Genomic DNA, 26,589 nt, shown 5'->3' with positions numbered 1-26,589 from the left:
ATGCTCCTATGAACTTCACGTTGGTGCTCATGGGTCCTTTTAAGATGGAAATTCTCCTTTACATGAATTAGCCACTGTAGCTCTACAGTATAAACTAAGAAATGCTCAATTCATCTTCTGACTCGATCGCTAGTTACTGCTCCTTCAGATACCAATCAGGGTGAGTGCATAGCATAGCCCACACAAAGTGTCAGATATACCTTAAGTACACATTCCCTCCAACGCAACAGCACACAGCAGCTCTGCGTCCCAAATGGCACCCTATTCCCTACATAGTGCATTACTTTTAACCAGGGCCTTTGGTCAAACGTAGTGCACTATGTAAGGAATAGGGTGCCATTTGGGACACATTTTAGCTTTATGGTACAAAACAACTCTTTGTTTGAACCACATCAAATGTATTGAAAAGGAATGATTTATTTGTTTGCAGAGAGATGATATATGGGTGAGAGTGAGAAACATTTCAATATGAATCAATTAGTAATTTGTTGTAGTGATTTGTGAGATTCAGGTTAAAATCTAGATTAAATAAATGATGGGTGGATGTTTGTAGCGTCATGCCATTTCCTTACGAAATACTGCAATGAGGATTTCTGGGCAGGCGTGGATATGAATAACTATTAAATAGAATAAACAGGCGCAATAAAACAAAACAGCCTGAAAACAAACAAAATAGCTTATAAACCTAATATCCAGACATTGAAGTTCAGAAGCAGAACTAAAGCATGACTGCAGTCCAGGCTCACTGCTCAAAACCAAACCATTCCTAACCACAAGCATCTGTTAAACACAACAGATACGTGTGACATATTTTCAATGAAAGTAGTTCATCCTTCTGTTTAACAAAAGTAATCCACTGGGAATTAATGTAATCCACAAAGCATGTAACAAAATAGTCACAACACTTAGCGAAACTAGCCTGGAGGATCCATATGGTTTCAAGCCCCATCATAAATCGGAGCTGTTTTTTGTGGTTCGCCAAAACAACACTCAAGAGCCAGGCATTCAGACTTAACAAAACATCCCTCACCACAGGTTTACAATGAGCTAACCCGCACACTTCTGTCAACTCATGATCCCTTGTTAGAAGGAGCTGTAGTTGTAGCGTTAAGATAACACAATGTCGGAGGAAATGTCAATATCCAGAGGTCTTTGCGCTACAGAAGACATGGTGGTACTACTACTGTACATGGAGAGAGAGCAGTGCAGCTCACAGCAATGCTTACTCTGATCTGCCCCCTGCTCAGAGTGTAGCCTAACTATCACCCTGCTCAGAGTGCCCTCCATTTCTATCTCAGAGAACATCTTTGTCCTTAGATGTACTGAAACATGCCCACAGTGTAAGCATCAACTAAGGTTGAGTGAACATTAATTGGCTACTTTCAGTACAAGCAGATGTAAAGTGAACATTGTCCACCAGACGACCTCCCATTCCCCACAGGCTGGTGGACTACAGTACAGGGAGTAAGTCTGAACTTGGCAGCCTCACCAAAGGCTCCCCGACTCCCTGCCTGACTCGCTACCTGTCCAGAAGCCAAAGGTGATGCTGGGACTGAGAAGGTAATCATGTGAGCTAGAGCCTGAGGCCCGGAGCCTTTCAGAGCTAAAGGGCTACGCTCAGTCCAGTGGCTCTGGCACGGGTCTGAGACAGACAGGCAGCATGGATGGATGATGGCTGGATGGGCGAGGGAGAGAAGAGACAGAGAAGAGCGTGAGAGAGAGAGAGCAGCATCTGAAGGAGCTACTGTTGTTTCCTCGTTTCGCTGGGGCTGGGAATGAAAGATTAGAGGCAATTCTACACATTTTGTAATTACTTATTAATATATCTGAGTGAGAATGACTAACAAAATCAATGTGGCCCCCCTAGAGGTCAGGGCCCCTGGGCAAGTGCCAGGTCGGTATTCGGCCATGATTAATACAAGTTTGGATAGCTGGCTAGACTAACTACCAATCATAGCTGACATGGCTAATTGAGTGACTGTCAGTGACTGACATAACAAGAGAAAAACTGCTGATGCACAACCACATTTCGAAATTGCACTTTGTGTATTCTATTATTCTTACTCTCAACAGTAAGTTGAGACCCAGACTGAGTTCCTTAACCCCCCAAAAATGTCACTTACAGTGGGGGAAAAAAGTATTTAGTCAGCCACCTATTTTGCAAGTTCTCCCACTTAAAAAGATGAGAGAGGCCTGTAATTTTCATCATAGGTACACGTCAACTATGACAGACAAAATGAGAATTTATTTCTCCAGAAAATCACATTGTAGGATTTTTAATGAATTTATTTGCAAATTATGGTGGAAAATAAGTATTTGGTCAATAACAATTTCTCAATAACAATTTCTCAATACTTTGTTATATACCCTTTGTTGGCAATGACACAGGTCAAACGTTTTCTGTAAGCCTTCACAAGGTTTTCACACACTGTTACTGGTATTTTGGCCCATTCCTCCATGCAGATCTCCTCTAGAGCAGTGATGTTTTGGGGCTGTCGCTGGGCAACACGGACTTTCAACTCCCTCCAAAGATTTTCTATGGGGTTGAGATCTGGAGACTGGCTAGGCCACTCCAGGACCTTGAAATGCTTCTTCACGAAGCCACTCCTTCGTTGCCCGGGCGGTGTGTTTGGGATCATTGTCATGCTGAAAGACCCAGCCACGTTTCATCTTCCAATGTCCTTGCTGATGGAAGGAGGTTTTCACTCAAAATCTCACGATACATGGCCCCATTCATTCTTTCCTTTACAGGATCAGTCGTCCTGGTCCCTTTGCAGAAAAACAGCCCCAAAGCATGATGTTTCCACCCCCCATGCTTCACAGTAGGTATGGTGTTCTTTGGATGCAACTCAGCATTCTTTGTCCTCCAAACACGACGAGTTGAGTTTTTACCAAAAAGTTATCTTTTGGTTTCATCTGACCATATGACATTCTCCCAATCCTCTTCTGGATCATCCAAATGCACTCTAGCAAACTTCAGACGGGGCCTGGACATGTACTGGCTTAAGCAGGGGGACACGTCTGGCACTGCAGGATTTGAGTCCCTGGCGCGTAGTGTGTTACTGATGGTAGGCTTTGTTACTTTGGTACCAGCTCTCTGCAGGTCATTCACTAGGTCCCCCTGTGTGGTTCTGGGATTTTTGCTCACCGTTCTTGTGATCATTTTGACCCCACGGGGTGAGATCTTGCGTGGAGCCCCAGATCGAGGGAGATTATCAGTGGTCTTGTATGTCTTCCATTTCCTAATAATTGCTCCCACAGTTGATTTCTTCAAACCAAGCTGCTTACCTATTGCAGATTCAGTCTTCCCAGCCTGGTGCAGGTCTACAATTTTGTTTCTGGTGTCCTTTGACAGCTCTTTGGTCTTGGCCATAGTGGAGTTTGGAGTGTGACTGTTTGAGGTTGTGGACAGGTGTCTTTTATACTGATAACAAGTTCAAACAGGTGCCATTAATACAGGTAACAGTGGAGGGACAGAGGAGCCTCTTAAAGAAGAAGTTACAAGTCTGTGAGAGCCAGAAATCTTGCTTGTTTGTAGGTGACCGAATACTTATTTTCCACCATAATTTGCAAATAAATTCATTAAAAATCCTACAATGTGATTTTCTGGAAAAAGAATTCTCAATTTGTCTGTCATGGTTGACGTGTACCTATGATGAAAATTACAGGCCTCTCTCATCTTTTTAAGTGGGAGAACTTGCACAATTGGTGGCTGACTAAATACTTTTTTCCCCCACTGTATGTCTCTTATGCCTGGAACCGGCCCTGCATGGGGGACCTGCTGCACTGCTGTGTGTGTGTAAACAAAACTATTCATTAAAGACTTGGCATAGTCATAGCAGAGGGTGGAATTGCGCACGTCTTTCATTAAATAAAATTAATAATTTACTAACTGCCTTAAGCAGAGATGAAAAGGATTAGTTGGGATGCGTTTGTTCAGAGACAGTAGATTACGATGTTGGAATCTTGCAAGAATATTAAAATCGGCACAAAGACACAGAGCAAATATCCTAATGAACAATGATTATTGATGATTCGCTTGTTGATTTTGTGAGAGATAAGGCCTACAGAATTCAAATAAACTCCACACAGAATTGCTTCAAGCTGGGTGCATCTTCACCTAAAAAAAAAAATTATCCCTGTCCTCGTGATGATACCCAGAGCCAAGATGGAGTGAAAGGGAATTCATTTGAGAAATCGCCAGTCATTCATTCAGTCGCTCCCCGAGTTCAACATTACACCAGCCTTTACAATGGACTGATTTCAGGGGTCACTCCAGGATAAACTGAAGTGAAGAAAAGATGTAACAGAGTACTGGCTGCTGTCTTTACCTAACCTTTCCTTTGTGATTTAAAAGTTATTGACTGAGGAAGCCATAACTCAGATGGAACTGAGAGACGAGAGAAGTTAAGAGCCTCATCATTAGGGGCTTAGTGTCTTGCAGGTACCACTCTGTGAGGGACTGGCAGGGGGGACAGTCCCTACAACACAGGTTTTGCGATCGGAGATATGGTTCTCTAGAAAAGAGAGTCTTAGGTACTACAGGTAGGCATCCCAGGCTAGCCAGATATCAAGGTTTCTGCAGCGTGACTAATGTTTCTCAGTAGCTGGAGTGTAGATCAGTCCTGAATCCATCTCACGTTCAGCTTACTAAGCCTTCAGGTAACCTACCCTCAGGAAATGCTGCTAGGATCTAGCCAAAGGCAAGTGTGCAGAGGTCTCACGAGACTCTTACCACTGGCTTGGTGAGGAGAGTGGTGGACATGGGTTGAGAATTTGTTATTGGACAAGTTCAGATACTACCTCCATGTTTCACTCAGTTTCTTTGGATAGTTTTCTACCGTTTTGTTCCTACTGAATACGACCCAGGTTCTCTGCAGTTGGGACCAGGAACATCTTTACTACAACTAATCTAGCTGGAAGAGTGACTTGTTTCGGTCTGTCAAACTGCAAAATTGGGACAATTACAGTCAGCTGTTTGTCTGACTGGAAGCACAGCAGCTGCCGAGGCTCGTAGCTAATACGTAGGAAGTGTCCCAATTGGCACCTTATTCCCTATATAGTGCACTACTTTTGACCAGGCCCAATAGATCTGCATGGTGAAACACTGCTTACTTCTGCAGAGCTGAGATCCTACCCGGAGTCAGCACTAATGTAATGACATAATTATACATAGCCTAATGTTTCTTTTTCCAGGACCATTATGCTTTCACGTGACGTTAGGGAAAACCCTTTACGTCAGGCATTTTAGCGTCCAGTTTAGATAATTCAAGCAGTGTCAAGAAGCAGAGTAGCAGGCGCCTGCAGAAATCGTTTTTCTTTCTCTTCTCGTATGTCGAGAGTACCGGGCATCATATTACATCACCAACAACAACTGGCAGGAAAATATATGGTGTGTAGAGACGGGTCCCTTAAACAGCTAACAGCTCTACTGACACCGGGGAGTGTTCGACTTCTAGAACCCCTTATTACTACTCAGTTACACTCAATTGACTCCTTCAATCTAACAACTGTATTGCACAATTACAACCAGCTTGAGTATGAAGATGCAGCGTTATCTGATTTACAAAAACCTTTGGTTCTGTTCTATGCATTACAGATCTACCCACAGCCACTGTGGAGCACCCGGAGTCTGGCGAGCGAGACTACAGATATACCTACTATGTCCTGGACATTGCACCCACTGAATACCATGCCCGTGTTCTGCCATGATCAACGACATAGGAGGAGCTATGGAAAAACACTGGGCCTGGTTTCTCTCTCTGTGATGTGGCTGAGAGACAGGGGTGGTTAGCTATACTGCTGCAGTGTAGGGTTGCTGCTGACTATCAGCCAGCTTGCATTATGCAATGAGTAGAGAGACAGGAGACTCACTGCAGGCGGAATCATGTGGTTGTGCACCCTGCTGCTGCTGCAACACACACACACACACACACACAAACACGGCCCCTATGCGGCTGGATTCCAGGGATTGGGTTACAGTTATATAATATACAGTAGAAGTGCCACTGTAGCCCATCAGGAGGACTATTGCTCTCCACTCTCTGCCTGCCTGGTGTAATCACCTTACTGTGACAGGGTGAGGGATGCTGGACCCTTGGAATCAGCCACTTATGGCCAAACGTCGAGCAGCATCTCTTGTGACTGTTAAGTAGCAACTAGCAATACTTGCGAAATGGCTTGTATCCTTACTGGCTATTCAATATAAATAATTTCTCTATTCATAGTAAGTTGATACTGATTTCAAACAAAGCACACTGAACCGGGTTAGTCGAATTAGCTGGACCCGTTCACAAAGCCTGCAGTCTTTCCATACAGGCGTTAAAACCACCAAACTCAGCAACAAGCATCCAATCCCTTAATCCTCGCTGGAATGTCCAACAGCCTATCAGCCTCCACTTCAATTATACTGCTGATGGCCAGTCGCTTTGCTTACGGCCAAGGCTACAGCATTCAGGGCACCCAATGAACTAGTCTACTGTACAGATACCCATATTCCAGTGCCCTGCGCCAGCCCTAATAGGTTACAGCCAGCTCTATGCACAGTGTACATTCTTACAGTTTATTCTACAGGAAGGAAATAACATTTTTAAACTGCTAATTATCCACAGCAGTGTTGGGTGTAGGGGCAGGGGGTTGGGGGCAGGGGTAAGGGCACTGACCCCAGCTAGCTAAATTGTCTGGAATTATCTTGAGGAGGAAAATTGTGGTAAGCCTCATTTATGACCGTAAGGGAGGGAAAGCATAATTCAATGCTTATCTTCAGAGCAACTCAACCACGTAAAAGCAAATGACTGCTCACAACCACCTATAGCTGTCCTCGCAGTGCTAGCTGTGCCACTAGAGATCCTGGTTCGAATCCAGGCTCTGTCGTAGCCGGCCCGCGACTGGAAGACCCATGGGGCGGCGCACAATTAGGCCCAGCGTCGTCCAGGGTAGGGGAGGGAATGGCCGGCAGGGATGTAGCTCAGTTGGTAGAGCATGGCGTTTGCAACGCCAGGGTTGTGGGTTCGATTCCCACGGGGGGCCAGTATGAAAAATTGTTTTATATAATGTATGCACTCACTAACTGTAAGTCGCTCTGGATAAGAGCTACTGCTAAATGACTAAAATGTAAAAAAAAAAAAAATGCAAAAAATGACTACTTAGCTGAAAGGACCATTTCAGGCCTACTTAATAAAAGCATCTCTTAATACACTATTGTACTCTGTGTTCTTTCTTTCATCCACAGGGCTTGAAAAGACCTAACTGCACATTGCTCATGTTCTACAAGAAAAGCCTACATTTGCAAATAGGCATTTAAATAGCCCATGATTATTAGTAGTTGGTCCCCCTCTAACCATTTAGTGTGCATTAGCATAATGGAAGCAAATCAACCCGTCTGTTCACCAAGCAGCAGACACAGATAACCCATCTCCTTAAAACAGACTTCCCTTTGTGCTTTGGGAAAACCTGATGACAGCAAGGCATGAAACATTTTATCGGGAGTAAAAAGAGCAAGGAGAAAGAGATAGTCTTGAGAGACTTGAAACAAGAACATGATAAAATGTAGAACAACCAGTTTGAATCAGTCTGGATCTAAGCAAGGCCATACACTGAGCAGCCAGTCTGTCTAGACTACTGCAGTCCTGTGAAGCATAAGGCAACATCTGCAGGACATATTAATTACACTTAGGACTAGGCCTTTTTCTTTGGGCCTCCCGAGTCCTGAGCACTGAGAAAATTGCATTGTGCTGAAAGTGAAACCCATGGTTTACTAACGGTAACCTTAGCCTAATATGCACACGTCTTACCATAGACATCATACCTTTGTGTACAGTACATAAGTGGGTGTATATCCGCAAATTGACAGAATATGGGATGTGCATCTTATCCCTTCAAGACGATTCGATACGTATCTATACTGAACCACAATATAAATGCAACAAAGTGTTGGTCCCATGTTTCAAGAGCTGAAATAAAAGATCACAGCAATGTTCCATACGCACAAAAAGCCTACTTCTCTTAAATTTTGTGCACAAATTTGTTTACATCCCTGTTAGTGAGCATTTCTCCTGCCAAGATAAGCCATCCACCTGACAGGTGTGACATATCAAGAAGCTGATTAAACAGCATGATCATTACACAAGTGCACCTTGTGCTGGGGACAATAAAAGGCCACTCTAAAACGTGCAGTTTTGTCACACAACACAATGCCACAGATGTCTCGGGTTTTGAGGGAGCGTGCATTTCTCTACCATACGCCGCCTCCAAAGTCGTTTTAGAGAATTTGGCAGTACGTCCAACCGGCCTCACAACCGCAGACCACATGTAACCACGCCAGCCCAGGACCTCCACATCTGGCTTTTTCACCTGTGGGATCGTCTGAGACCAGCCACCCAGACAGCTGATGAAACGAAGGAGTATTTCTGTCTGTAATAAAGCTGTTTTGTGGAGAAAAACTCATTCTGACCTTGCTCCCAAGTGGGTGGATGTTCTAAGTCCCCAACTAAAAATCTAAGAGATTTAAATTTTTTGGATGTTAAGATACCCTTTAATTCAAGTGCACACCAGCAGACTTGTTTGGGTAGCAATGTTTCTGTAGCGCACATCTGGTTGCAGAGTTCGCTAAACAAATGGCCACTGGATTGATTAAACATTTAATTTAGAAGGTTTTTGGGAAAGCCTTTCCATCTACCAAAAGACGGTTATCATTAGCATCATCATTAACAGCTATACAAAGTCGACAAACGCACACACACAGATGGGAATTCCCGCGTTGCCTCTTCAAAAAGTTATAGGAAAATACAAAATCACTGATGCATTTAAAATCAAATCTAATTTTATTTGTCACATGCGGAATACAACAGGTGTAGACTTTACCGTGAAATGCTTACTTACGAACCCTAAAAAGTAAGAAAAATGTGCACTAAAAAACAACTATCAATAGAATAACGAGGCTATATACAAGGAGGGCCAGTACCGAGTCAATGTGCAGGGGTACGAGGTAGTAGAAGTAATATGTACATATGAGTAGTGGTAAAAGTGACTAGGCAATCAGGATAGATAATAAACAGAGTAGCAGCAGCGTATGTGAAGAGTGTGAAAGTGTGTCTGTGTGAGTGCGTGGCGTCAATATGCATGTGTGTGTTTTGTGGGTGTGTGTATGTGTGTGTTGGAGTGCCACTGATGTATGTGTGAGTGCGTGGGCAGAGTTCAGTGAGTGTGCATAGAGCTAGTGCAAGAATCAGTGCAACAAAAAAATATATTGGGGTCAATGCAAATAGTCCGGGTAGTCATTTGATTAACTGTTCAGCAGTCTTATGGCTTGGGGGGGTAGAAGCTGTTCAGGAGCCTTTTGGTCCCAGACTTGGCGCTCCGGTACCGCCTGCCGGGCGGCAGCAGAGAGAACAGTCTATGACATGGGTGGCTGACAATTTTTAGGGCCTTCCTCTGACACCGCCTGGTATAGAGGTCCTGGATGGCAGGGAGCTCAGCCCCAGTTATGTGCTGGGCAGTACACACTACCCTTTAAAGTGCTTTGCAGTCAGATGCCAAGCAGTTGCCATACCATGCGGTAGTGCTGAGCAATTAGTGCTTTTTGAGGTCGGTTCGGTTTCGGGTTCGATTATTAAAAAGAATTGCGGTTTTCTATTTGGATGATTTCTTTTGACATTAAATGCACTCTGCATTATGTGGATGAATGCTTTAACACTGAATAAAACAATAAAAGTCCCATGATGGTAGTGACTGCCCATTACTGCTTATCACTTATTAACCATCATTTATTCACATTACTTTAATAAAATATTTGTTTTATTTGATGAGCAATGCTCCCTCGGGACTGCCTCGCAGAAATATCAGCCCACAGAGAGAAGCACGAGATTGAACTTAAGTCAACTTTCTAGAGCAGTGATCACCAACCGTCGATCGCAATCGACTGGTTGATCTCCAAGGCATTCCTAGTCGATCGCCAAATATCTGTAAAAAAAAAACAATGATAAAGCCGTGTGTTCCTATTTTGGTTTTATTCTTCTCGGGCTGTTGGCGGTAGGTGTACCTGATTCAGCTGCCCTGCGCGCTGGATAGGCGAACTGTTGCCATTTTGAACCATTTCATGTGTCTGAAGGTACAAACTCTGCCTTCCCGCACTATAGGTCTACGGCTGGCCAATGAGCATGTCTGTAGTATGTAGCAGGCATAAAAGAAAGCTACAGCAAAGTTGATATTGTGAGATTTCAAAATCATGACTAGAGAGAGACTGTCAATGAATACAGCAAAGAGATGCTGTTTTTATGAGTGAGTTCATGTTTAAGTTCTTACTCAGCACTGTCAACACTTTGTATTCAACACTTTTATAAGCCATAAAATGCGCATTCTTCCTATTTCCACTCAGTGCTACCACAAGCACTGCAGCAGTAATGAACGCGTAAGAAAGTGTATCTATACGCTTACGTTGTTGTTATTATTAGTGGCTTGGGTCTTTGTTAATATCGAGGATTTCTCTGTCCATAGGAGTAACATGAATTTGTGCATGAGGCAGAAATAATGTGGTGCGACTCGAATTTCGCCATCATCTGGAAGACGGTGTCCCTTTTTGGTCAGTGTCAGTGGAGGAAAGGTAGAGCGGAGGGACGTTGAGAGGCGGACCCCTCAGTCTGCTGCTCTCTCCCTCCGCTGAGACTCACCATCAAATGCAGGCACCATCAGCCCAGTAAAATAAAAAGCAAAGTATTTAAAATGTATGCTCACTCAGCTGTGCTTCACAAGTAATACAACAACATATATATTACCGGTGTGATCATATAGCCTACCTCAAATATATATATATATTTTTAAATGGCCCGAACAACAATGCATTGGCAGGGCAATTCAAGCAAAGCAAATACGCGGTGATAATGTATTGGGCCTATAGCTTACTGCACAAACCTCATCGCTAATGTACTGTTTTTAATATCTTCATGTTGCATAGGCTTACATTTTTTTTAAGTCGTGTAAAAAAATTATCTGAGTGGTAGATCTCGACTTGCATTTAGTTGATTTCCTACTAAATTCAATTCATTTTTAAATATTGTTGAATTCCGTTTGAATGTCTGGATTCCGTGATTCTGTCCGCATCACAGATTTTATAGGACCCTAATTATTCAGGACGGACACAAGAAGGAAACTGGGACACAGTGCCAGCCAACTCCAGCAGCTCCTGTAAGCAACCAAAATATTGCAGCTGAGAGAAATAGTTTAACCCAAATAAACTGTAAAAGTTCGAACGAGTCCAACATTTTGGACATGTGAAGAGCTATAGTGCAACTCCCTCGCTTCTTGAAAACTGTGATAGCCAAAATTAAGGGAGATGTTCTCCAGCTGTGCCATCAATCCATCCATCCACCCTGAAGCCTGGACCTAGTGGAGCCTGTGAGAGGAAGGGGGGGGGTCGAGGCCTGCAACATCTGTCTGGCTTCTTCATCTCTCTGGTCTTGTCTGGTTTGGGTTGCTGGTGGTTGACAGTGTCAACATGAGCCCTGGTGGGGGTGGGAGTATGCCCTTTTCACTGACTGACACGGTGAGGAATGCCTGGGCTTTGCTCTGGGGCCTCCAGGTTTCCCAGGGAGACTATCGACTCAAGAGTGACACTAGCAGACCTGGGTTCAAATAGTATTTGGCCTCTTTCAAATACTTTAAGTGTTTCCCTTGAGCCTGCCTGGAGTATAAGAAAAGGAGTGGAGTTTGCACTTATGGGACTATTTCATTGGCCCTGATGTACCAGAGCAAGCTCAAACACAGCTTACCCTTGAATGATTTCAAATACTATTTGTACCCAGATCCAGACTCTAGAGAGCGAGGCAGCGGGTAACCTGAACCGGATCCAAAGCCTGGAAAGGAATGGGCCGTGGGCAGAGCGAGCGACAGCATTTGAGCTGTTTATTATCCCACACCGTGGACACCAAACCTCAACCACTTCAGTCAGTCAGAGCAGAGTTTGATTTCAGTTTTAGTAGCAAATCTACAGTCCAGCAGAGCATGTCTGTATTACTGTACATGACATGTCAAGATGAGTGTGATTCAAATATAGTGCCGTTGCTTGGCTTTGGTGAAGCCAACATGTCATTACACATTTTTGAGCTGAGGATTTAAGCGGCTGGGCTAGAGCTACTTTACCCTCAGCATATGGCTGTGTAGCCTAACCTCTTTAGCCTTGTATCAAAGAGGATCAAACTCCACATGGGCCTTTGTCCCAAATCAGAGTCAAAGGACTGTTTGAGGCTACACATTTTAATTATTTATTGAGCATCATACTGTAGTACTTTCTTCAGGGTCTATGGTAAGCATATTTACTGTCCTCATAATTCCTACTCACTTCACACCCACGTTTAGTGACAGATATTCAGGCTTAACACAGAATGAAAGATGTAGAAGAAACAATGTAAATGTGTAACGTGGGCCAGAGTGCATCTAGCTAATACTATTACGTGTCATCAAACCTTGAAAAGATAACCTTGACAGTGTTTCCCCTAGGATTTTTTCAGCAGTGGTGACAAAGGTAGCAGAGGTAGGTGTTCCCATAGACTTCCAGTCATTGAGCCAATGACTATCCATTTAAAAACACGTCTCAGCTGCTAAATGAACACTGCTTGACCGACCAACTGTTAGGGCAGCAGCAGCTTTCAAAAGCAGAAAGCAGAAAGGATTATCTAGACAGCTTGCTCCCCCAAAAGTGAGGATTTGATTTAATTCCAGATAGTCTCAAGTCAGCAAGTTGTAGTCTTTATTAATAAGACCAAGACAAAGATGCATGAGGGCCACCACTACCAGACAAAAACATATAGACCCCACTGAAATGAGGACCAACAGAAAATAACTTCACATGAAGAACGTTACTGTATGGCACCTTTTCTCATTGATGGTTTTATTTTGCATTTCCTGTATAGGCCTAGAGGTTATGTGATGCCACAGTATGACACAACACTCAAATGAAAACAGTACAGGTCAGGATGGTATGTCCCCAATGATTTCCCATCTAAGATAGCAACTATTGACAGTGGGTACTCAGCTGGCAAAATGTAGGGTGTTAGATGACACAAACAACACTGGACGCTATGCATGATCAAATACATTTTTGCAAAATGTGGTCCTTAAAATACATAAAACCATTTGAAAACATTAATGTGGAAGTTGTTAACCATGTCTAAAAATCCCAATAGTGTACCTTAGGATATTTACGCGGTATGAGCCCAAATGTAAAGGGCCGTGCTAAAAACGTAGAAACCTGCGAAATTTATGAAACCCGCGAAATCGGTGTGCTCATATTTGTTTTTTGCGATTGGTATTACTCACTCTACCAGAGTAAGATTGATGTGACATTGTATTGCCAACAAGTATGGGAACATCCTGAGGGTGTTTATTGGTCGTCATAAGTCCTTGGACTGAAATATAAGGTAAAACGTTTTTCCTTCGCTTCAGTCATTCAGATGTTTTCAGAGACACAAAAAAACATAACAGGTTACAAAATAGAGACATCAGGGATTAGTCCAAATTCACATTGCCACCTGTTTTCATGACAATATGCTAGCTAGCGGTGTGAGGGAGTATATGTTGGCTTGACACCGTTCGCTGAGGTAACGCTCTGGGTGAGAGGCAGCGCTGCTCTGCAGTGGCTGTATCAGGGTTTTGGTTTGGAAAATGTGGCGCCGGACAACGTGACTGGGAAGATTTTAATTTACCGGCCACTGGGTGCATAACCCAATAGGGCGTCCATCCACGGTGCTCAGAATGACAGAAATCTAATTTAAATTATGGTAATGCATCTTAATAGAACATGCAACTCATGTAATGAAGCAATTTGTGAGAAAACACCATTCTAAACAGCGCACCTGATGGCGGTTCCATATGGTGACAGAGATGAAAATATCTGTTAGAAACTTATAAAGACGGGGAATCTAAAGATGCAATAACTTTTGACTGCAAGGCACTACAGAGGGTAGTGGGTAGTGCGTACGGCCCAGTACATCACTGGGGCCAAGCTTCCTGCCATCTAGGACCAGGCGGTGTCAGAGGAAGGCCCTCAAAATTGTCAAAGACTCATGCCACCCTAGTCATAGACTGTTCTCTCTGCTACCGCACGGCAAGCGGTACCGGAGCGCCAATTCTAGGTCAAAAAGGCTTCTTAACAGCTTCTACCCCCAAGCCATAAGACTCCTGAACAGCTAATCATGGCTACCCAGACTATTTGCATTGTCCACCCCACCCCCTCTATTACGCTGCTGCTACACTGTTTATTATCTATGCATAGTCACTTTAACTCCACCCACATGTACATATTACCTCGATTACCTAGACTAACCGGTGCCCCCGCACATCGACTCTGTATCGGTACCCCCTGTATATAGCCTCCCCTAATGTTATTTTATTGCTGCTCTTTAATTATTTGTTATTTTTATTTCTTACTTATCTGTTTTTTTACTTAACTTTTTTTTCTTAAAACTGCATTGTTGGTTAAGGGCTTGTAAGTAAGCATTTCACTGTAAGGTAGACACCGATTGTATTCAGCGCATGTGGCAAATAAAATGTGATATGCTAATATGACTAGGATTGTGCCTTTGGCTTCTGGACAACAAAATAAAGTTGTTGATATGAAAACCCAATAGAACAGGAGAGAAATGGCATAGCGGTGGGTCCTATAGGGAAGTAAATGGAAATAAATGTGCCAAAATTATATAATTACTCCTATCTATACAGAAATTAATAATATCATTCATAATACTTCACCAGAAAGAATGACTTAGCCACAGAGGAATCAAGAATCATTAGCTTCTTTTTTTTTTTTAATTGCTGTGTATTGTCACAAATCACAAGCTCCTAGGCCTATGCCTATTTGGGGGAAGCCTGCAACTTGGCAGCTCACATGGAAATAGGCCTAGCTGATTATTGAGTTTCAGCTGTCAGTGAAAATAATCTAAGATGTGAAAACAATGTGTCTTGAGAATAATTTAAAAGGTGCACTATACAGAAATCACGTCGCCATTTCCTGGTTGCTAAAATTCGAGTAGTTCGTCTAATTTCAGTTTGTGTGACAAAACAAGTATAGAGAATGTAGAGAAACAGTGTACCATCTAAACCGCTGTGAAATATGTTTTCAATAACCAAAAATATTGCATTTTCAGCTGGTGCACAAAACTGAAAGTAAAAGACGCAAAAATGTAAAATAAACGGGAAGCATAGAAATAGTACACATAGAACAGATCTGCTTCTTAGACTTGCCTTCAATGAGTGACAAATCTATAACTTACAGTTCTATGTGAATTTGGTCGGGTCGCCCAAATAGTTACATATTGCAGCTTTGAAATGTTGCGACAAGAAGAAGGGGAGGGGTGTGTGGCGAAGATATAGGCGATGATTTGTTCAACGAAAATGCGCATATGAAAATCATAACTGGCACGCAGAACAGTGGAAATGGTAGGATAAATTGTAAGCTTCCTCAAACTTTATAAAATAGTCTTCATAAAATATGTCTTTATAAAATCATTGCCTTCACATTTCCATGGTCAGACTTTGCCTATTGGCTCCTTTGAAGCAAGGTAAGACATGCCTCGTAACATGAAATAAAACATTCAGGTTTCAAACAAGTAAGTATGTTTTCAAAATGCATACTGCCTCCAGCTCACATTGTTAAGTGGTTGGTGACGCACTGATAGCCTGTTGCCTGCACTTGAATGGTGAATAGGAGCGCTTAAATTACTAGTTGAGAAACAAAAACAGCTCTTAAATAGCGCACAAAAACAGTTAACTAAAATCTGTATTTAGAATTGTTGCGCAATGAATGGTTTTATAAAAGCGTGTTTTATTTCAGCAGCAACCAGCTGAGGAGCTACAGGAGAAATCCCACTCAAAATAGGCTCTGTATGCTGTGCGCGTGTGATAGTTGTGTTGGATAAATTCAGACCCCTTCATATTTTTGTTACAGCCTTATTCTAAAATATATATGTATTTTTTAAATGTACTCATCAATCTACACACAATACCCCATAATGACAAAGTGAAAACAGGATTAGACATTTTTGCAAATGTATTACAAATAAAAACCAGAAATATACAGTGGGGAAAAACAAGTATTTGATACACTGCTGATTTTGCAGGTTTTCCTACTTACAAAGCATGTAGAGGTCTGTAATTTTTATCATAGGTACATTTCAACTGTGAGAGAGCGGAATCTAAAACAAAAATCCAGAAAATCACATTGTATGATTTTTAAGTAATTAATTTGAATGACATAAGTATTTGATACATCAGAAAAGCAGAACTTAATATTTGGTACAGAAACCTTTGTTTGCAATTACAGAGATCATATGTTTCCTGTAGGTCTTGACCAGGTTTGCACACACTGCAGCAGGGATTTTGGCCACTCCTCCATACAGACCTTCTCCAGATCCTTCAAGTTTCGGGGGCTGTCGCTGGGCAATACGGACTTTCAGCTCCCTCCAAATATTTTCTATTGGGTTCAGGTCTGGAGACTGGCTAGGCCACTCCAGGACCTTGAGATGCTTCTTACGGAGCCACTCCTTAGTTGCCCTGGCTGTGTGTTTGGGTCGTTGTCATGCTGGAAGACCCACCCACGACCCATCTTCAATGCTCTTACTGAGGGAAGGAGGTTGTTGGCCAAGATCTCGCGATACATGGCCCCATCCATCCTCCCCCTCAATATGGTGCAGTCATCCTGTCCCCTTTGCAGAAAAGCATCCCCAAAGAATGATGTTTCCACCTCCATGCTTCACGGTTGGGATGGTGTTCTTGGGGTTGTACTCATCCTTCTTCTTCCTCCAAACACGGCGAGTGGAGTTTAGACCAAAAAGCTCTATTTTTGTCTCATCAGACCACATGACCTTCTCCCATTCCTCCTCTGGATCATCCAGATGGTCATTGGCAAACTTCAGATGGGCCTGGACATGCGCTGACTTGAGCAGGGGGACCTTGCGTGTGCTGCAGGATTTTAATCCATGACGGCGTAGTGTGTTACTAATGGTTTTCTTTGAGACTGTGGTCCCAGCTCTCTTCAGGTCATTGACCAGGTCCTGCCGTGTAGTTCTGGGCTGATCCCTCACCTTCCTCATGATCATTGATGCCCCACGAGGTGAGATCTTGCATGGAGCCACAGACCGAGGGTGATTGACCGTCATCTTGAACTTCTTCCATTTTCTAATAATTGCGCCAACAGTTGTTCCCTTCTCACCAAGCTGCTTGCCTATTGTCCTGTAGCCCATCCCAGCCTTGTGCAGGTCTACAATTTTATCCCTGATGTCCTTACACAGCTCTCTGGTCTTGGCCATTGTGGAGAGGTTGGAGTCTGTTTGATTGAGTGTGTGGACAGGTGTCTTTTATACAGGTAACAAGTTCAAACAGGTGCAGTTAATACAGGTAATTAGTGGAGAACAGGAGGGCTTCTTAAACAAAAACTAACAGGTCTGTGAGAGCCGGAATTCTTACTGGTTGGTAGGTGATCAAATACTTATGTCATGCAATAAAATGCAAATTCATTACTTAAAAATCATACAATGTGATTTTCTGGATTTTTGTTTTAGATTCCGTCTCTCACAGTTGAAGTGTACCTATAATAAAAATTACAGACCTCTACATGCTTTGTAAGTAGGAAAACCTGCAAAATCGCCAGTGTATCAAATACTTGTTCTCCCCCACTGTATCTTATTGGAAATGTATTACAAATAAAAATAGAAATACCTTATTTACATAAGTATTCAGACACTTTGCTATGAGACTCGAAATTGAGCTCAGGTGCATCCTGTTTCCATTAATCATCCTTGAGATGTTTCTATAACTTAATTGGGAGTCCACCTGTGGTAAATTCTATTGATTGGACATGATTTGGAAAGGCACACACCAGTCTATAGCAAAAACCAAGCCATGAGGTCGAAGTAACTGTCCGTAGAGCTCCGAGACAGGATAGTGTCGAGGCACAGATCTGGGGAAGGGTACCAAAAAATTTCTGCAGCATTGAATGTCCCTAAGAACACAGTGGCCTCCATCATTCTTAAAATGGAAGACATTTGGAACCACCAAGACTCTTCCTAGAGCTGGCCGCCCAGCCAAAACTGAGCAATCGGGGGAGAAGGGCCTTAGTAAGGGAGGTGACCAAGAACCCGATGGTCACTCTGACAGAGCTCCAGAGTTCCTCTGTGGAGATGGGAGAACCATCCAGAAGGACAACCATCTCTGCAGCACTCAACAAATCAGGCCTTTATGGTAGAGTGGCCAGACGGAAGCCACTTCTCAGTAAAAAGGCACATGACAGCCCGCTTGGAGTTTGCCAAAAGGCACCTAAAGGACTCTCAGACCATGAGAAACAAGATTCTCTGGTCTGATGAAACCAAGATTGAACTCTTTGGCCTGAATGCCAAGCGTCACGTCTGGAGGAACCTGGCACCATCCCGACGGTGAAGCATGGTGGTGGCAGCATCATGCTGTGGGGATGTTTTTCAGCGGCAGGTACTGGGAGACTAGTCAGGGTTGAGGGAAAGATGAACGGAGCAAAGTACAGACAGATCCTTGATGAAAACCTGCTCCAGAGTGCTCAGGACCTCAGACTGGGGCGAAGGTTCACCTTCCAACAGGACAACAACCCTAAGCACACAGCCAAGACAACGCAGGAGTGGCTTCGGGACAAGTGGCCCAGCCAGAGCCCAAACTTGAACCAGATCAAACATATGTAAATTTGATTTCAGCTTTTTTTTAATATATATATATACATTTGCAAAAATATCTAAAAACCTGTTTTGCTTTGTCATTATGGGGTAATGTGTAGATTGATGAGGGGATTTTTATTTTTTTTAATCAATTTTAAAATATGGCTTCAATCTTAACAGAATGTGGAAAAAGTCAAGGGGTCTGAATACTTTCCGAATGCACTATATTATTTTCCCCTAATCCTACCACCCCAGCCCTAATTGGAGTAAACTAATGGACAACAATACTTAGGCTTCTACTTCCAACTTATACATACATACATACATACATACTATATACACATTTTACGGACACAGTATATTTTACAATAGTTATATTTTTTGTTTGTTTTAGTCCCACCCTTCAGCTACCCTCAACCCCTCCCATCCATCTATGAAGACCATCCAGTTTTGATTTCTAATTGCCATATATTTTCCCATTGTGCTGTGATGTTTCACAAAAGTTCTGAACCTTTCTATTCTTATAGTTTCTTCAGATTGTAAATTAAAACAAACATTTTTGCTAAGAGTATTATTATATTATTGATTGATTGACTTTTCAAATGTTGCGAATTTTGTGATTGATGGTTTTAAACCACCAGAGTTCAGCGGCTACAGCCGTTCAATCGATAAAAACAAAGCCAAATACCAGTGAATTGAAAATGTGTCCCATCTATCTTGCTATGCAGGTGGCTAGCAAGCAGCTCACGGTCTCAGACTAGGGTAATTATTTGCTGGAAACGGTGCAGTTTATCCTCCCATCACTAGAGTAACTAATCAACACCAAACATAACATTACAATGTAACCCAACTCAGGTGTAGGCCTACCTTAGAAGTTAGCTATGTTCTTAGACTAGTGTAGCTTTCTGTGTTACAGTTCAGACTTAGTGAGAAGTCTGTGTCAGGCTGTGTGTTTGTGTGTGTTAGGCTGTGTGTGTGTGTGTGTGTGTGTTGGTGGGGATGCGGTGTGAGTGTGTTAGGATGTGTCTGGGTTGTGTGGTGTGTGTTTTTATGCAGGTGGCATGGGCACAGGTTTGGGTGTATTATTTGGCACTCTAGGTCTAATCACCCTGCTCTTTGTTCATGATTATGTAACCCCAATTATATGTACTCTTATCACCCCTGGTGTGTTTATGGGTGGCACCTTACTCCACAGTGTAAACATGAATCGTTGAAGCAAACAGCACTGTACACTTTGTTGTATTCTATGTTCTTCTTTATTATCCTGTACATATGTACAGTGCATTCGGAAAAGTATTCAGACCCCTTGACTTTTTCCACATTTTGTTACGTTACAGCCTTATTCTAAAATGTATTAAATTGTTTTTTTCCCTTATCAATCTACACACAATACCCTAAAACGACAAAGCAAAAATAGGTTTTTAGAAATGTTTGCTCATTTATATTTATAAAAAATGTACATTTACACTATTCAGTGCCTTTGAAAAACATCCCTACAGCATGATGCTGCCACAACCATGCTTCACCGTAAGGATGGTGCCAGGTTTCCCTCCAGACGAGACATTTGGCATTCCGTCGACACAATCCTGTCTCGGAGCCTTGAGGACAATTCCTTTGACCTCAAGGCTTGGTTTTGCTCTGACATACAGTCAACTGTGGACCTTATATAGACAGGTGTGTGCCTTTCCAAATCATGTCCAATCAATTGAATTTACCACAGGTGGACTTCAATCAAGTTGTAGAAACATCTCAAGGATGATCAATGGAAACAGGATGCACCCGAGCTCAATTTCGAGTCTCATAGCAAAGGGTCTGAATACTTATGTAAATAAGGTATCTCTTTTCACTTTGTCATTATGGGGTATTGTGTGTAGATTGCTTAGGATTTTTATTGTATTTAATCAATTTTAGAATAAGGCTGTAACGTAACAAAATGTGGAAAAAGTAAAGGGGTCTGAGTACTTTCTGAAGGCATTGAATATAACCTGTTACCAATGATGCTGCTGCTCGTCATGTTTGCGCTGTTACGGTCCACTTATGACCATATAAGTTACCTTTGCTGCACCGAGTACCATATTAATGCACCTACAATGTTGAATGTAAGAATCCAGACAGGTGATTTGGTGCCATTATTGACTACGGATTAACATTGACCAGTCCGCAACCATTTGACCTTTTCCGATCACTTGAAAATAAGATCTCAGTCCCATCCTCATGAAATAAAGTGTTGCGTGTTCCTGAGAAGCTTCTACTTGACATGGAATACAAAGTATAACACCTCAACCACAGTTTCATTTTGACCCTAACACCCTACAAAATGGTAGATGGCGTAGGTGATTTATGGCAAGTTCCCCTCAGATGATAGCATCATGGATGCTTCTTTGTGATTTGTTTGTTTTGTCAGTGGTCTTGGTGCACTGGAAATGTAATCCTGCACACAGAGGAATATTCCAGGTAGATCCACACACAGAGATTCCTCTCTTACATTATGAATCAACAGATACCTGCCCACTTATAAAAGGCCCTGACTGAGAAGACACCCAAGTGCATTCAAGTATTCAATCATTGCTGCTGTTGCACAGAATGTTTGCCATGCAACAGATTGCCTTTGTTTTGTTTTTTTACATTACAGGAGGTATCAGTAGACTTGTTAATGAAAAAGGCAAAACAAAATCGGGATCTCTGTTCAAGCAAAGTGTAATAAACTTTAAAACGAGGCGAGTGTCACTGTCAAAGGCCAAGACGCATTGTATCACTGACCGTGTACAATACTACAGTACAATATTTCTAACAACCATACATACAAAAGACAGTTATTTTACCAACAACAGATATCCACCCACCTGAGGAAAACGAGATGAGAAAAACAGCAAACGCAAGCTCGCTAGCGGCTCCCATTTTCAATCCAATTGAAATCCTTTTATTTCCGGAAATAAACACAACACACAGTTGCAAAGGTTTGCTCCTCCACTGTGTGTTGTGAAGGTCTGTGCAAAAAATGACAAATGTAACTAGCCAGCTAGTTTGCAAGCTAGTATTGTCAACATAGTGCAGTATTGACACGGACTTTCCAGTTGGCAGGTGTTTGTTGAGAAGACCCACTCCAAAATATCCACTGCACTGGCCAGCCAATAGGCTTGCTACTACACAGTTTAAGGTCCTGAAGAATTATGTCCAAAAATGTGGAAGAGGTGAGGGATACTTGTGTAGCTAACTAGAGGCTACAAAATGGTTAAAATCATAGCTGACTGACTTGTTGCAGGTTGGTCTAACTATCCATCTAGTTAGCTGGTAGCATGTTACAGTAGCAGCTAGCAAGATTACTAGGCAACTATTCTACTGTGCGTAAGATTAATGTTAGCTTACTTTACATTCATTTTTGTTAACTTACCTAGTTAGACTAATACCAGGTAAAGTATCTAAGCAGTCAAATTAGCAACAATATCATGGAACATAGCTAATTAACCCTCAATCTTGAGATATGCACGTTAGCTAGTTAGCTGGTTAGCTAGCTTCGGGTAGTTTAAATCGCTACTTAGTTTGCTAGCTATCGTAAATGACCTAGCTAACTAGCTAGATAAGAAAGAGTTCCACATCTCGAAGACGTTTCGATGCACCACATTTCGTGGACTAACATTATATTTGATAAATCTCATATGTTGGTCCTCACAACGTTGTCATCTTCCAAAATGTAACGCACATAATCCGATTCCGAACAGAAACATTGTATTTCCCATTCCCGATGGATTGCAATGTGTTCTGTGAGTTGGCTTTAGCGAGCTAGTTGAGCACACCGTAAAAGCTGGCAACCAGTGTCTGTAAAAATCTTATCCAATTGCAGTTTTGGAGCAACCAAGATTTCATCAGAAACGTCGTTGGGAAACGCACGTTAGATCAACAGCGAATTCGTTTTGTCAACACGCTGCTGTCAAGTCATGAGTGTATCCAAGACAAGAACGGCAGTACAGTATTTTCCCAAGCGTGCGATGTCCTCAACGTTTTCCTCTTCTGTGACCAGTGCCACATTTTCAAGATGGCGTTTGGTGAGGATTGTCTTTGTTTTTTTCTTTACTCCACCCTCAGACCCCTCCCCTCCGTTTACTCGAACCCCTCTCGTCAAATTGAAAGCGAGCTCAGCAGCCTAAAGATGACTGGAATCCAATCAGAGAGGAAGAGAACCTTTCATAAATTTGGGGTACATCTCAATAGTCTTCGTGGATTCCTCCTTTTATGTAATCGCGTAAAGGCGAAATAAATATGATGGATTCTTATAGGGAAGTTGTTTTACCTGTCCTGTTCCGTTTCAGATCAACCCATGAAGGAAGAGAGACAATGCCAAAAAGCCATAGCTGACTAAACTCAACTCCATGAAGGAAGTTTCCCAGTAAGCAAAATGACATCAGGTGCATTTTGGGGGTTGAATGAAAGGTGAAAATATGTATTTTCCTGACGTTGATTCTATGGCCAAATTTCAACTGCAGAAAGTATTCAGACCCCTTTACTTTTTCCATATTTTGTTAGGTTACAGCCTCATTCTAAAATTGATTTTAAACATGATTTTCTCATTAACACACATTACCCCATAATGACAAAGCATAAACAGGTTTTTAGAATTTTTTGCACATTTATTAAAGTATAAACCTGAAATATCACATTTACATAAGTATTCAGACCCTTTACTCAGTACTTTGTTGAAGCACCTTTGGCAGCGATTACAGGCGCATCAAGTCTTCTTGGGTATGATGCTACAAGCTTGGCACACCTGTATTTGGGGAGTTTCTCCCATTCTTCTCTGCAGATCCTCTCAAGCACTGTCAGGTTGGATGGGGAGCGTTGCTGCTCAGATATTTTCAGGTCTCTCCAGAGATGTTAGATTGGGTTCAAGTCCGGGTTCTGGCTGGGCCACTCAAGGGACATTCAGAGCCACTCCTGCGCTGTCTTGGCTGTGTGCTTAGGGTCGTTGTCCTGTTGGAAGGTGAACCTTCACCCCAGTCTGAGGTCCTGAGCGCTCTGGAGCAGGTTTTCATCAAGGATCTCTCTGTACTTTGCCCGTTAATCTTTTCCTCGATCCTGACAAGTCTCCCAGACCCTGCCGCTGAAAAACATCCCTACAGCATGATACTGCCACCACCATGCTTCACCGTAGGGATGGTGCCAGGTTTCCTCCAGACGTGACGCTTGGCATTCAGGCCAAAGAGTTCAATCTTGGTTTCATCAGACCAGAGAGTCTTTAGGTACCGTTTATGTAAATAAAATGTGGAAAAGTGAACGGGTCTGAATACTTTCAGAATTCAGAAAGTATCCAGACCCGTTCAGTTTTTCCACATTGTGTTATGTTACAGCCTTATTCTAAAATGAATTAAATTATTTTCCCCCCTCATCAATCTACACACAATACCCCATAATGAAAAAGGTGAAAATAGGTTCTTAGACATTTTTGCAAATATATTAAAAATAAAAAACTTAAATACGGTATTTACATACAGTACCAGTCAAATGTTTGGACACACCTAATCATTCCAGGGTTTTTCTTAATTTTTTACTATTTTCTACATTGTATGAGTAGGTGTGTCCAAGCTTTTGACTGGTAGTGTAAGTATTCAGACCCTTTGCTATGTGACTCGAAATTGAGCTCAGGTGTATCCTGTTTCCAATGATCGTCCTTGAGATGTTTCTACAACTGATTGGAGTCCACCTGTGGTAAATTCAATTGATTGGACATGATTTGGAAAGGCACACACCTGTGTATATAAGGTCCCACAGTTGACAGTGCGTGTCAGAGCGAAAACCAAGCCATGAGGTTGAAGGAATTGTCCGTAGAACTCCAAGACAGGATTGTGTCGAGGTACAGATCTGGGGAAGGGTACCAAAAATATCTGCAGCACTGAAGGTCCCCAAGAACACAGTGGCCTCCATCATTCTTAAATGGAAGAAGTTTGGAACTACCAAGAGTCTTCCTAGAGCTGGCCGCCCGGCCAAACGGAGCAATCGGGGGAGAAGGGCCTTGGTCAGGGAGGTGACCAAGAACCCGAGGGTCACTCTGACAGAGCTCAAGAGTTCCTCTGTGGAGATGGGAGAACTCCCAATAATTTATTGGGTAAAACACCAACGTTTGTTATCAGTGTGCCTTCTTCAGCCTTCTTCAGGGAATCCAATTTGTGCAATATGTTACATATTTGTTGTTCTTAAGATCTCGGAGCACATCTTTAATATAGGAAAGCGGAGTCAACTGAAGATTGCAACAGCATATTTATTATTGCTCCCATGCCACATGCACTTATGTTATCTTTTTCAAAAGCTTTAAAACTGGCAGCAATGATGTTCAAAGTAGTCCAACCTACAGAATAAACCAACAGACCACTTCAACTACAATAACATTCTCAATAACAGTTACAATATTGTTTTTATTGCTATGACTGTTATAATTTTACAAAATAATTTTTATTGCTATGACTGTTATATTTTTGTTTGTGTACTGTAGCTGAATGCACGTACTAAATAACAGCATCTGCTGAATGACCAAAATGTAAACACTTGCAAAGCATGCTGGTATTATCCTAATGAACTCTGCCCTCAAAGGTACAGATTTGCTCGGTGCAGACCAGATCCAAATCTGAACGAATCATAGACGTCTAGCCTATGTTTCACAAGTTTGAACATCACAGTATAGTACGGCACAGTAGAGCACATTAGAGTTTTATTCAGTAAACTAAATTATAGTAGAGTAGAGTAGAGTACGGTACAATACAGTATGGTAAAGTACTCTACAGTTTAATTTAGTACAGTACAATAGAGTAAAGTAGGGTACAATACAGTACACTATACTTTTCTTTACTATGCTCTACTGTATTGTACTGTACTATACTCTACTTTTCTTTACTGTACTGTACTGTGCTCTACTGTATTGTACTGTACAATACCCTACTTTTCTTTACCGTACTGTGTACTGTACTGTGATGTACTGTACTCTGCTGTGCTCTACTCTACAGTATTGTGCTGTACTGTGCTGTTCAAACTTGTGAAACATAGATGTCTATGATTGGTTCAGATTTGGTCTGGTCTGGACTGGGCCAAATCTGAACCAATTATAGACGTCTATGTTTGGGCCAAATAACGTCTGTAGACGTTGAAATCAAGGCCGGTCCAGACAGGACAAAATCTGAACCAAACATAGCCGTCTCCTTGGACGTTGAAATCAAGGCCTATCTGGACTACACCAAAAAAAAGACGTCTGGTAAAAAAAGACTTCCAAAAGATGTTGCTGTCAGTAAATGCTTAGTGGGTTTTGATTAACTCCACCAACGGAGTGGAACAGAGATAAAGATTGTCTATTATATTGACAAGATATTTGAGTGACCGCTCTAACAATGGAAATACATGTCCTCATAGATGGAAAGCAAGCAGGAGGAGGCGAGATCAGGTGGGACCATTCTAGCCAATTAGAGGGCAGATACGCATGTGAACAACAGGCCATAGAGCTAGATAGAGGAATCATCTTTGTATCTGTGCCATTATAGCATATGTGACAGCATGGGCAATGCCATTGAGGCAATCTCCATTTTAAAGTAGTCCATTTTACTCTTCATCATTGGCTGATTGCTCCCAACTCATAGGAATCCCTACCCAAATGACTACTTTAAAATGGTGGAAGCCCTCAATGGCAATGTCCATGCTAAATCAGGTTATATCCATGATGAGACCTCTATCTATATGACAACAAGCAAAACTCAGATATAAAGTAGGTTTTTTTTCTTCAAAGTTGCCGAAATGCCACGTGTGTCCACTTATATCAGTGCATTCGCCTCACGTAGCAAATTAGCAATTACATTTTTTGTTGACCAAATTCGACACTCTCTCATTGACCTCCATATAAAAAATCCTCACTTCTTCTTCTTCTTTTATGGCAGATGGCATCCAAATG

General features: G+C 42.2%; 1 protein-coding gene across 1 annotated transcript in view; it reads right to left on the bottom strand.

Annotated features, from left to right (window-relative positions):
* Window positions 1–21,592, bottom strand: part of LOC121562507 (activin receptor type-2A) — a 44,206-nt gene extending 22,614 nt beyond the window's left edge. The window contains 1 exon segment of the mRNA XM_045217590.1: window positions 21,512–21,592. Within this exon segment, the coding sequence (XP_045073525.1) occupies window positions 21,512–21,566 (55 nt within the window). The 5' untranslated portion in view covers window positions 21,567–21,592.
* Between the last annotated feature and the right edge of the window lie 4,997 nt (window positions 21,593–26,589).

The sequence above is a fragment of the Coregonus clupeaformis genome, unplaced genomic scaffold (assembly GCF_020615455.1).
Source record: "Coregonus clupeaformis isolate EN_2021a unplaced genomic scaffold, ASM2061545v1 scaf1136, whole genome shotgun sequence".
In the NCBI taxonomy this organism is placed as follows: Eukaryota; Metazoa; Chordata; class Actinopteri; order Salmoniformes; family Salmonidae; genus Coregonus; species Coregonus clupeaformis.
The sequence above is the reverse complement of the archived record's forward strand: the minus strand, read 5'-3'. Positions and strand labels throughout refer to the sequence as shown.